The 14,040-nt window shown below is 37.6% G+C and overlaps 1 protein-coding gene across 2 annotated transcripts in view; it reads right to left on the reverse strand.

Moving 5' to 3' along the window:
- swap70b (switching B cell complex subunit SWAP70b) overlaps window positions 1-14,040 on the reverse strand; it is a 53,719-nt gene that overhangs the window by 6,564 nt on the left and 33,115 nt on the right. For both annotated transcript variants that reach the window (XM_034879316.1, XM_034879315.1), the window contains 5 exons: window positions 12,143-12,370; window positions 10,535-10,681; window positions 9,933-10,041; window positions 8,010-8,191; window positions 740-847 (listed from right to left, as the gene is read on the reverse strand). In XM_034879316.1, coding sequence (XP_034735207.1) covers window positions 740-847; window positions 8,010-8,191; window positions 9,933-10,041; window positions 10,535-10,681; window positions 12,143-12,370 — 774 coding nt within the window. The remainder of the gene's footprint in view (window positions 1-739; window positions 848-8,009; window positions 8,192-9,932; window positions 10,042-10,534; window positions 10,682-12,142; window positions 12,371-14,040) is intronic.

A 14,040-nucleotide genomic window follows, 5' to 3' on the forward strand; every position in this document is an offset into this window, starting at 1 on the left:
GTGACCTTTTTTCCCCTCCGCAATTTTCTGATATTTTAATTAGCAAATGAATTGCTAGTGAAAATCACTTGTTTCAGGTCTATAGTGAATGATTTTAGGCTGTTGAGTGTTTTTTTAAATGCTAGCTGTTAAAATGTAGATACATTGAGGTGAGGTTATACAAAGTCTATTCAACCCTATTAAAGTTAGATTTATTGTGCATCAGATACACATGTTGAGGCTTAGTTAGATACACATGTTGAGGCTTAGTTAGATATATATGTTGTATATCCATGAAGTCACTGAAGGATGATAAACATCTGCTCTAACACCACATCCACGCTGTGCACTGAACATGTCAAGATGTTATCACCGGAGGCAGTGAAGCACGGTATAGATGCCTTTTGAGTGGTTACATTTACTAAACCTACCTTTCAGTAAAACGTATGTGTCTCTTACAAACGTCAGAGTCTGTCAATAATAGCTACATGGAAACAGATTAACCACATGCTGTATTATTTTTATTATGTGTAGTGAGTACATCAACACAACTCATAACTCATCTGCTGTTTCAGCTTCACTCTGAGCTATACATCTTAACTTCAAGTCTATTACAAGTTGTTCTCCTGAGGATCTTTTATTTTTTTAACCTGACACCAGTAGATAAATGTAAAATATTGAACTCTACAAATAAATAAAAATATCCATCACCATCCATTGTGACGTAATGGCCCGGTTGAATATGACAAGGAGTGCTTACTGTTTTCTCTCTCTCCAGGTCGATCCTGTAGCGGTCCTGGAGTTCAGTTTGAGTCTCAAGACGCCTTCGTTCTTCTTCTGCTGCATTAGTTGCAGCCTCCTCCAGAGCCTGCCAAAAGAAAACAGGTCAGATATTTCCAGTCGACAAAAGCACCTTCTCGTCTTCCTGTTTGACCCTTAAATTCATGTGCAATGTGCATTTAGCAGAAATTAAGAAGGCAAAAACATATGAAGACCTTATTAGGGGGGAATTACACTCTGCTCATTTTGGTTTGACGGCTAAGCAGCAAGCTGTTGCCTACAGTTTATAAACAGAAGTGAATGCATTACCCATCATGCATTAGTTATTTAAATGTAATACCTTTGTTTAACAAAGAAAGAGATGCAAAGTCTAAAGAGGAACTGACGAGTGAACATAAATAGTGCCCACTGCTAAAATGTTTCTTGCTAAGAAATGTAGATTTAAATAAAATACAACAAATTCAAAAAGGTAAACTGAGAAATTCTAAAAGCTAAACCAACAAAACATTAAGGGACTTTATCACTTTGTCTTTTCAAAAAAACTGCATAGTAAGAGATTAGTTATGAAGTGTGGTGGATCCTACTTTAGTGTCTTTCGCAGGAAAACTGAGAAATTAAGAACATTTCATTCCACTTTAAAAGGGATTTCTGCAGAGTCAAAAATACACTAAAACTTTGATCAGTGGTAACGGGCTCATATTGTCAAACCTCAGCATCCCCTCTCTGCTCCTCCATATTTCTCCGAGGAGACCTATACTTCCCTAATCTTCACAATTATACACAACTCCTGCAAAAATGACATATTGTAGACCTCAATTGAAATAAAAAAAAGCAATTATGCAAGTTAAACTTAAAAAGTAAATCCAAAACTATTTTGTTTTTTATTAAAGAAAATGCTATACAAATGTATAAACATCTATACAAATGTATACACATGTAATAACATAACACTTGTCACGCATGACATTTAAAACCTTTAGAAGGGTATAATGTGCAATTGTAGTTCAGACCATCCCATAAAACGTTTTAAAACAATCAATTGAAAGTACCATGTACATTGTAGGTTGTGAAGGCCATGCTTCCCAAACCTAAACAGTTATAATGCAAATAAAGGCCAAATCATGTGTTTTGACTCCATAAATGGGTTAGACAGTCATGTTCACAGCCCAGACTAGCAGCTAGCTTCTACACACTTAAGTAGCCCGTATGAGCGAACTAGATGGATGTAAATTAATTTATCCAGTCTCCTACATACTGTACATTGTCCTACGGAAGGGGTGGGCAATTAATTCTCCCAAGGGGCCACGTGAGAAACAGGGACTGTTGTGGAGGGCCGGCCCAATAGGCCAAACTCAATTCTGCTCAATATTAATTTTATGTCAGTCATGTTCTCAAACGTCTCTTTTTTTCCTCTGGGCATATTAGCACAATAGAGTCCACCAAACAAAAACTCTTTGATAAACTCCCCTGCAGAAAATGGCTTACTGTTGTTGGTGATTTTGTGGGATATCACAAAGCTGGTCTTGACACTTGGTAAAAAAGCCACTTAACTAGCAAAGCTTCATATGTCCATGCCCGCATCAGTCAAGTTGTCAACACTTACACATTTTGCATTTTCATTCAGAAGTTAAAAACTTTGACGCATGCCTCTATTGTTTTGTACATTAAAGCAGATGTACCAGGAAAAATTAATCTTATTTTTTTCTGAGATTACAGTTTTTTCTTAATTGCTAAAACACTTAAACACATTGGATGAACAAAGTTCTCAGTTGCCTGAAATCATTTAGCTAATTGTGCAGTCTGTTGTCAATACCTTAAACCATTTCACATGGTCAAACACAATTTACAGATCTCACTCAGACTTTTCATAAAACTCTAAACACATTCTCACAACCCATTCTGCACTCTAATGCACAAGTCATCCATACGGATATACACAAGTGGCAACAATCAAATACAAATAGAGAACACATGTCATTGATTGAACACAACCACTCAAAATTAATTCCACTTGTTTCAAATGATGTGATACAACCAATATAAAACAGTTCAGAGAGCAAACAGGTTGTTGAAGGTGGGAAGGAGAAAGTCTGAGAATGGATAGAAGAAACTATGTGAGAGGACAGTACTGACTGCTCAATAGATTTGGACTGGTTGCAGGTTCATATTAACAAAGAACAAGAATGAGGTGATGCAGGGTACAGTACTGTAAAAATAGAAGTAAAAGGAGGAGGGAGAACAAATTGCAGTGAGCAAAGCAGAGTAGTAATAGTATAGTAGTAATTTCTGATCAATATTAAGCTTCTATGATAGAACATGTTTTGATTCATCAAAAGAATGACGGAAAAATATGAAATTTGTTTTGAGATTACAAATTTAAATCTCCCTGAGAACTATGTTTTTAACAATGCGTTTTCTATTTTTGAGGTATTGTGTACTAACTGCTTGATAGCGTATATAATTTTGATCACTTTGTTTATGATTCGAGAGCAGTGTTTGATTTTGAACCCGGGGACAAGCAAAAGTTTCATTTTTGGGCATTTTAAGGCATTTATTTGACAGGACAGTTGAAGCCATGAAAGGGGAGAGAGGGGGGAAATGACATGTAGCAAAGGGCAGCAGGTTGGAGTTGAACCCGGGCCCGCTGCGTTGAGGAGTAAACCTCTGCATATGGGCACCCAGTCTAGCGACTGAGCTATCCGGGGGCCCAAGAAATCTTTAGGTTAAGTGAGTTGGGCGGGTGGGAGAGCACTTACCCCATGTTGACTTGTAATACCTAGCTGCGACAGACTATACATTATATAGCTGCATAGTGTGAGAACCAGACTGCCTATTGTTTGTGTGTTTGTTTGTGTGTGTGTGTGTGTGTCTGTCCCAGTGAGACCCTCTCCCCCTCTCTCTCTCTCTCTCTCTCTGTGCGGCCATACATGTGTGTTCATTGTGCATTCATTCAACACTCTATTTGAGACAGGACTTTCACCTCAATGGCAAATTGTTGTGCAATCATTGGGGAGCAGTGTCGTCCCACACAAAGACTGACTGTTGTTCCTTGTACTGTATGTTACACAACTATGATGTGAACTAGTTTGACTGACTGTTGCTACATTTCACTGTTTGCAGTGGTGGGTTACTTAAGTAAAAGTACTAATACCACACTGTAAAAATACTCTGTTACAAGTAAGAGTCTTGCATTGAAAATGTTATTGAAGTAAAAGTATGTAAGTATTATCAGGAAAATGCACTTAAAGTATTAAAAGTACTCAATGCAGAAAAATCTTCACATTTTAGAAACTGGAAATGTGCTGTATTGTAGACTGTTTTATTGTTAGGTAGTTTAATTTATCATACAAAGTCAAAGTCATCAAACTAGATCTTACTATCCAAAATGTCTTAAATTAGACAGGTAATGCCCATATTGATGTAGGTTGGTGGACTGAAACACCAGGGACAACTGTGGACATAATGTAAGCACAGGGGCCAGGATGTATAAATGATGCTCACACACAAAATGCATACACCATTTCCCACACAAAGTACTTATAAAAGCAGAATATGCAGTGAGAGTGTGCACACCTGAGGCAAACCTCGGACCAGGTCTACGCATTGGAGTGATCACATTTATCACTCTTTTATTGAAGGCATTTTATTTCCTGTATTGTAAAGCACTAAAGTTGGATTTGATAACATCGCTGTATAAACTAAGTCATTGATTATGAAATTTAGTAATGATGGTTGAGATGTTATTGTCAATGAGGGTATATGGATCAGCCGTTCTTTCTAATGATTGGTTTAAAGATTACAGTTGTGGAGCAGGCACATGTATTGATCTGGAAATGAGTCATTAAGAGCGTTTACAGCCATTCATGGCCAAATGTGGGAGAGTAGATGGGTCTTCTGTGTGTGTGTGTGTGTGTGACCAGTTTCCCAATGACTCAGATTTATAAATGTATGTATACATATGCGTATACACAGCATTTGTATTTTAGTCTACACGATTTTATGAATCTGACCTCAGGAGTTTTTCCTTCTATACCTGATGATTAACATGATATAATAAATACATTTATTAGGTACACCGGTTCAACCTTATGCAACACCTCAGACAATAAATGCTACCTTTACAAAGATAATGTCCACTTTTGAATGAAATGGTTAGCAACTGCTTTAAATTGAAAAGTGTTTTTTAATGTCTTGCTCACACATTTGCAAACATGAAGAATTAGAAACACATTTCAATATAATACAGTCCCATACAACACCCTCACTAAAGTAAACATACAGTTGAATTCAAACCTCTCGGACAGTGTCAGCCAAAACAGAACATTATGATCTTTCTAAACATAGAACTTGTGGCAACCAGTTGTTTGAATTAAAGTGTATAGTTATACCTAATAAAGTGGCCAGGAAGTGTTTATTACAGAAAAATAAACAATACTTTGTATTTTAAATGTTTTTACTCTGAAGCAACCATGTCATAACTTGTAACTAATTAGTAATACATGAATAACTGAATCATATGGAAAAGATACAGCATGTTTTATTTGACTGTATGACAACCTCACTTCCTGTTAACCTCACAGCTATTTACAGTGTTAACAGGAAGAAGCCATTCGTCATTGGTATTTGGGGAATCCACATAATCACAACCAGTCAGTCAGCAGTGTCAAGAGACAGAAGCGTGAATCAGGTTTAGGGAGATTAACTGGAAAAACATGTTTAATGGTGACTAATGTCACCTCTTTAACTACTTCTTAGTTCAATCCACATTCCTCCGTTTTCAGCCAGTGACTATTCATCAGTTGGAGGCCGGAGGGTGGAGCTGATCTTTTATGGATATTCATGAGCTAGCAGCGTGTTTCAGAGGAGACCCAGCAGAGTTTTTAAGTGACCTACTCTGTGTGTGTGTGTGTGTGTCTGTGTGTGTGACCAGCATGTTGTGATGACATCAGTAGTACTTTCTGAAACTACAGCTATGATAAAATGGAGAAAAAAATTTCTATAAACATTATTTCCTTTCAGGAAATTAGATTTCCTTCCTCTGATGTCCGGAATTAACAAGCTCCGTAAAAGCAAAGGATTTCATGACATGATACTGTACAATAATGGAATGTAACTAAGTACATTTACTCAAGTTTACTTGAGTATTTCCAAGTTATCCTACTTTACACTTCTATTCCAGTACAATTCTGACAGAGTATGTTTACAATTTAATATTGCTACTTTTAATTAAGTAAAAGATCTGAATATTTCTTCCACCACTGACATGATACTATGATGCTTATCACACACCCCAAAATGCAAAGTGCTTGGTTACATCACAATTGAATTAGCCCACACTTTTATCCAAAGCAAATTCCCACTACAAATGCAAGCAGTTATGACCGGGGTCCAAGCCTCATCGCGCCAGTCATCCTGACGCGAGTCAACATCGGCGAACTGGTGTAGACAGCCCAGGCTCCACAAACAACAACAAAAATGAACCGCACTAACCTGCACCACAAAACATAGTAGTCTTCTAGCCAATAACTGAGAACAAAGGATTTGGGGGGTTAGTGCGAGGAAGGGAGGGAAAGGAGACCAGATGAGAAGGAGGGAAGGGCGAGCTGGCTTTGACATTGTTTGACAATACCTCAAACATCAACAAGAACTGACATCACTCAACATTGCTTAGAGCACCTTTAATTGATTGAAAGTTTGAGTAAAATATCCAAAACCGATTTGTTTTCGACAAAAGTGCCAACTAATGGCCAATCTTCTTCATGTATTGCGTTATCGGCCAAAACACAAACGTTCCCCCCCAATGGCAGATACTTACCAAATTTGGCATGGTGCTTTGTAGTGCAATGTAGAACTATAATCTTAACCTTTTTGCTGATAGAATTTAAATTGATCGAGATATGATACGTTTCATGTTTGGTAGCTAGCTAGGATAATATGTTTGGTCGATAAAAACCAGAACCCAAAGCGTAATGATGCAAAACACGAACATCGAGAGGCGTGGGCCGCAAGGTCTGTGGTACACTGAAGTTTAAAAAAAAACTGAGCCCTAAAGGAATTTTGACAACCTCTGGTCAGCCAGATTTCATTTTCTATAAAAGCTTGTAAAACATCAACCCTGTTGTCCACAGTAAATATATGAACATCATTTCTTTTCAGGAAAAACTGGGCTATTAGAATATTTGTCCTGCACTGAGGTCACTAGAATGTTAAAAAAAACATAAAGACATATTATGCATAAATAAAACAAAACATGAATCTCACAAAGAGGAAAACATATATATATATATATATATATATATATATACATACACACACACACACACACACACACACACACACACACACACTCTCTCTCTCTCTCTCTCTCTCTCTCTCTCTCTCACACACACACACACACACACACACACACACACACACACACACACACACACACACAATGTTTCTACACAGGGCAAAAAGAAAGTTTCCACTTCAGGGATTCAGTCGGCGATAACCAAACCAAAAACAGAAGCAGACAGAAACTCCACTTCAAAGTTTGCAATGATGACTGATAATGCAGTAGGATGATCAGTAAGTAGAGATCCATTAGTTTATTATTATTATTATTATTATATATATATATATATATTTTAAACTTGTCCATGCTTGTTGTGGTTGTGTGCTTTGAATACAGTAATTGTATTTATTTTAATCTTATAGGAGAAAAAAAAAACGGGGAAATCCCTTGGGTTTAAATAACAATCCAATACCAGTAAATTACTTCTTGGATTGCCCCTTTTTTGTTGCAGGTGGTATCTGTAGATAACACTGTAGGTGTGCCCATGTAACACCTGAAACACCAGGATCACGCATGTGTTTATAAGTTCCAGTTTCCATGTTGTTTTTCTTGATTTGTGTCTCTCTCTGCAGGACCTCAATCATCACTTCAACCCCTCACACGCTTCCCAGTTTCAGACTTGTTTCATTGCCAATCCAACTGTCTGTTTGGCGTTGTTTGTTATTGTAGTGGAATGTTTTATGACCCCCCCTCCCCGCCCAAATATCTATAACCCTGTCTATTCTGCATTACAGGTCCAATCTTTACCCTGTCATCATGGATCCCTCCTACCTGACCTGTGTCAAAGGAACACTTCCACACTAGAAATAAATTAAATTCAGGATTCTACAAAAAGGAAATGATCTTGCACCAGACATTTGCTGACCAGAGTGGATTCACAAGGTAACGTTTAATGTGGTTATTTTCTCCTCACCTTCCTCATGTTCTCCAGTTCAAGCTGTTTAGCCTCATTGGCCGTCTGCAGTTCACTCATCCTCAGTTCCAGCTCCTCCTGCTCGGCCTGCTGCTTCATCCGCAGCTCCCGTCGCTTCTGTCGAGCCTCACGGTGCGGCGCTGGCCGGCCCTGGCGCAGCAGGCTCACACAGGTCTGAACGGCTAAGAGGAAAACATGGAGGAGACATTTAAAACTGTCTGTAAATGTATGCTGTAATTACAAGTATTACAAAACATACAGATAATCAGTGAAGAGCTGTGAAGCTTAGATCAACGATGTAATAAACAATGAAAATTACAGGAAAATACAAAAATCTGTCTATTATTATTTCTTATATACACATACACACACACACACACACGCATATAAACACATGTATACACACACACACACACACACCCCGCAAGGTATCTGTCTATCCATCCATCCATCTATCTATCTGTAGCTAAGAGGAAATGTGTATTGAAGAAGAGGATAAACCTAATATTTCTAATTTATATCTTTGTGAAGTTAATTTGGAAAATTATTTTTAACGAATTTTTAAAACAAAAAAAGGCAATGTAGGACATGTAGTATTTAGAAAAACAAACTGAAATCTTTGAGGTTGAAAAATAAAGAAAAAAAAAACTTACAATTAACCTGGTTGCATAAGTGTTAAGTAAGTTATAAGTTATAAGTTATCCTTATAACTGGGGATGTGGCTATGTTCAGAATTAACCAATCACATTCAAACTAATGTTAAATAGAAGTCAGTACGCACTTTCCATCATTTAAAGTGACTCTGAATAATCACAAATAAAGTTCAGCTTTTCCAGTAACATTTACTTAGTTGCATCTCAGAGCAAAAGCCATGGTTCGGAGAGAGCTTCCAAACCATCTCATTGTTGAAAGATATCGGTCAGGAGAAGGGTACAAAAGATTTTTCCACAGCATTGAATGTACCGTGGAACACAGTGAAGACAGTCATCATCAAGCGGAGAAAATATGACACAACAGACACATTACCAAGAATTACCAAGAACCCTCCAAAATTGATGAAAAGATGAGAAGAAAACTGCTCAGGGAGGCTTCCAAGAGGCCTACAGCATCAATAAAGGAGCTGCAGGAATTGGCAAGTACTGGCTGTGTGCTGCATGTGCAACAATCTGCCGTATTCTTCATATGAATGGGCTTTGGGGTAGGGTGGCAAGACGGAAGCCTTTTCTTACAAAGAAAAACATCCAAGCCCGGCTGAAGTTTGCAAAAACAAACATCAAGTCTCCCAAAAGCATGTGGGAAAATGTGTTATGGTCAGATGAAACCAGGGTCGAACCTTTTGGCCATAATTCCAAAAGATATGTTTGGCGCAAAAACAATACTGCACTTCACCCAAAGAAAGTGGGCAAATATTGCCACGTCAGGATGTGCCATGCTAACAGACTCCTACCTGAAAAGACGGAGTGCTGTAATAAAATCCAAAGGTGCTTTGACAAAGTATTAGTTTAAGGGTGTTCACGCTTATGCAGCCAGGTTATTGTACTTTTTTATTTTTCCACCTCAAAGATTTCAGTTTGTTTTTCAATTGGATTGTTATAGGTCACATTAAAGGTGGAAAAAGTTCTGACATTATTTCTCTTTGTATTATTATTTTTTTCATCACAAAACAACTGTCATTTTAACAGGGGCGTGTAGACGTTTTATTTTCACTGTATTTTGATTTATCTTCTTATTGACATTTATTAAGAATTCTACTTGAAACAGCTCAAACAAAATATAGCTTAGGTGAAAAAAAATATCTTTCTTTAAAAAAAAAAAAAAAAAAGACATTATGAGTCACCACCTTTAGGCTTACAGATACTAATTTGATCTAATTAGCTGACAAGAAATAAGAGCAATACTTCCTGAAGACAAGCCACTACTCACCCTGGATCCACTCCAGCTTCTTCTTCTTGTCCGACGCACTGATTTCAAAACTCTTTTGTAACGACTTGATGAGAAAGAGACACTTCTTCCCGTCTTTATCTTGTAGAGCCTGCATCGAAAAACAAAAGATACAGATTCTAACAGCTGATAAATATACAAAAAATAAGAGTACACAAAAATATTTCAGTTACACAATCAATATCTTGTGTTTTTAACTGTTTTTTGACTGCGCCCATTGCTTTGTCAGCTAGAAATGCCACAAAATGCAATGTCGGCACACTGATCCCAAGGTCAAGAATAACTTCCATGCCTAAAAAACAAGTACATGTTTTATTCCTCAGGACCTTTTTCTTTTATCTACTCAGCTTCTCACAATGACTGATAGAAGACAACATGGAGATTTCTGACCCATTTCAATCGCACTGTTGTAAACACATGATTTCATTGAGTCATGATACAGCACCAGCCATGTACTTCAAGCTTGGATACGGGTAACAGTTACAGGTAATAATCTGGATATTTTGCACATCTTGGTCTCAGATATCAAATTGATCACTATAAAAAAGGTGAGGAGGATGAGTAGAAAAAGAGCAGGTTCTTACCTCCACACTGCAGTTTCCGTCCAGTAAGATATCTCCTTTCTTTTCAGCCAGGTCCTCGCTGACGTAGTAAGAGATGGAGTTTGGCTTCAGCATGAACCAGCGCTCGGTCCAGTTCTTCCTCTTGTGACCTTTCTTCATCATGTAGCCCTGCAGAAATACAAATGAGGACATGGATCAGGGTAATTTAAACCAAACAACAACTCTTAACTTAACTTTCACTAAAATGTACAGCCTGGTTTCCCTGTGCGATATTGAACATTAGACCTTTGTGTTTTTAATTTGCTCACTTTGATGATAACAAATGGTTTAATTGAAATGCTGTAAGGTACTTTCTTCTCAGTAAACAGTAAAACTCCAGTAATACATTCACATTCTTTCACATGAAAATATACAGACCAGACACACATGACCACAAAATCTCATTTCCTTACTCACGAGGAGATTTTTTAATTTGTTAACATTGTGAGAACGTTTTTGCTGTTTTCATGTAGTTTCAGAATAAACAGACAAATGAGTTCCCAACTGGAAAATTACATACTGCATTAACATAGTGTGAATGGGGCATTCTAGTTTTATATGTTTTGCAAGGGGCTGGTTAAATTCTGTCAATGTCTTTTATGTCTGTGTTAGTCTTGTATGAACCTCCCTTTATTTGCAGCTTTTGTATTAGGTTTATTTTTAAATTACTGCACATTTTTCTTGCAAAATGTGTAAACATTGCACACCTTTTTGGAGTGACTGGCTTGACAAAATTAAAACATTTGCTGCTGCAAAATGAGCTGTGACAATGTGTTGCATTTCAGACTTGTTTCATGTTGATCTACATTTTTGTGGTCAACAAAACCAGCAAAATGTTATTCTGTCTCTCACACTTCCCAACTTCCCTTTCTGTACTCAGCCCTGATCCTATTATTCTTACTGAAGACAAATGTTTAAAATTAAAATGTTTTAAAATAAAAAATAAAATAAAACAGGCCGTACAGTAGTTTTTTGCAAGTAAATAAAACAGGAGAAAATATTGCAAAAAACTACTGTGTGTGTGTGTGTGTGTGTGTGTGTGTGTGTGTGTGTGTGTGTGTGTTACCCAGTGCAACAGTGCTGCTCATTGTTACATTGGTTGACAATGGCGCTCTATGGCACAGAGGAAGAACATATATCAGGTATTGTGTGTGTATCCAAAATATACACACAAAACTTGTTAGTAGTTAGTTAGTGGCTTTGTTCTTTTCCCAGGATTTGTTGACAATAAGAAAAACATAGAATAACACCAGACTTCACCTTTAACTTTGTTGCAAATAAGTTTTATTTAAAGGATCGAACATCAGCGCATCTAATAGAGACAGGGTCATTCTCTTAGTCTTAGCTCCATCCAATGATTAAGCTCTGGAAGAAGCTAGTAAGTGAACTTTTAAGTGTGTTTGCCGATGGCTACAAAGAGTAAGCCTGATTTGGTTTACTTCTGTTTGAAATCAAAGGTTGATTTCAGCTGTCTATCTGCCACCATGATGATTGTAAACTGCACGTGTGCTGTGTGAGAACTGAAAGCAGGACAGGAATAGTAACAGTAACAGAGACTGTATCATCATCCTTTGCAAGTGTGTTTCCTACCTGTTTGAGCACGTCCATGATGAGCTCCTGGTAGACCTCGTTGATTCCCATGGAGAGCGTCTGGCGGTCCATGCCCTTACTGAAGTGACCCGACCCCACAAGGACGATGAGCTCCCAGGCGTTCAGACTCTTCTGCTTCGAGTTCAGCTGCATCTTGTAGTCCTCGAAACGCTCCTCCACCCAGCTCCCCCCCATTGCCTCTGTCAGTTTACGCAGGAAGTACTCAATCTGTGCGTGGAGAGACATGGAGGGTTTGAACACAAGGAAAACAATGAGATTGTCTACATATTTATTTAAACTAGGGGTGGTATGGTTCATAAAAAAAACATCCCAACTATTCGGTTCGCTTGCCTCGGTTTCGGAGTGTGCGTTTGACACATGCGCAATGTAGACTCGTGCCCGTATCTGACGTCGGACGGTGTCCCAAGTTACAAACACACGTACAGTGAAAGACAGTGAAAAACATTTCAGACCGTCCTGCCAACCTAAATACATTTTACAGAACTCTACAACAACAACAAAAAATAGCAAGTTTTTTTTAACGTTTAACTTATTCTGACTTATTCAAAAGATGGAACTTTAAGATTTCCTCTCCTTTAAAGGATACATTTTTTATAAGAAGTACACAGCAGTTGTCAGTTCAGTTAATTCTAGTTATTTCAATTGATATTCTGTAATATTTCAACCTTTAATATTAATATTTCCAACCAGGCACACAAGGTCTTGTAGATGGCAATAACCATTATCCCTTTTTTGCCAAATAAATGAAAAACATGTTGAAATCATCAATGTCTTCCCTCTTGCTGTATCAAAACCTCACCTACAGTGAGGAAAATAAGTATTTGAACACCCTGCTATTTTGCAAGTTCTCCCACTTAGAAATCATGGAGGGGTCGGAAATTGTCATCGTAGGTGCATGTCCACTGTGAAAGACATAATCCAAAAAAATAAAATCCTCACTGTAGCTTTCCTCAGAAGGTGGTCCCAATAATGTGCTTAAAGTCAAGTCAAATTCAGTTTGTGCATGATTGAATGTGAGCTATTTTTTACAGTATCCTACATTGTGGATAATTAAGCTATATGTCATATGCTGAAGTATATTTCTGGAATGTTAAAGATTAAAATAAAAAATAACAGATCCAAACCGGTAACCCTAACCCTAAAACCGTGGTTCAAACCGAACCGTGCCATCCCAAATTTAAACTTTTCATTTATATTAAAGACAACTGTCCTTGTCCTGTCTTTTTCCTACTAGTCATCTCTACATGGGCTGATTGGAGCATATTAATCTACATTTCTTCCTGTGATTCAGCTCTGATGTTTGTTGTACCCAACAATAAATCTTCCAGTGTTCGTAAAAGAACAGGAAGCTGGAAACTTCCTTTTTTGTTCTTGAGCAACAGACGTTTGCAGTGAAGCACCTCATGTACAACAACACAACTGAAATCCAGTTCTCGGTGTCTATGATCTGTAAAGCTCAAAAAAAAAGCCAAAATAAAACAAGTGGTGAGTGGAGTGGGAAGTCAATTTGATTTTATTAAAACAACATTTAATAACATCCCCCAATTTGACAAGTAACCAATTGTTTGTGAGGAAGGGCAGTAAAGATCTACCAGACCGTTACTGGGGAAGCTTAATGGCACGTTACATAAGGTGATTCAGCAGCCAGTACATGGTCAGTTTAAAAGCTAGTACCCAGTTGATAGTGGATCAATTAAGACCCTTAAATATAGATCTAAAATCAGCTTACACTGATCCAAGAACACATTTTTTTGAATATACAATTCTGGAGTTCGAAAGAAACATATTTCCGTGTTTAGAGCAGCGAAGAACTGCAGCTTTTGCTGACGGCAACCTTAAAAATAAGTTTTTCTGAGGTCGGACAGGGCATCTGGCTA

The sequence above is a fragment of the Etheostoma cragini genome, chromosome 8, assembly GCF_013103735.1.
Source record: "Etheostoma cragini isolate CJK2018 chromosome 8, CSU_Ecrag_1.0, whole genome shotgun sequence".
NCBI lineage: Eukaryota > Metazoa > Chordata > Actinopteri > Perciformes > Percidae > Etheostoma > Etheostoma cragini.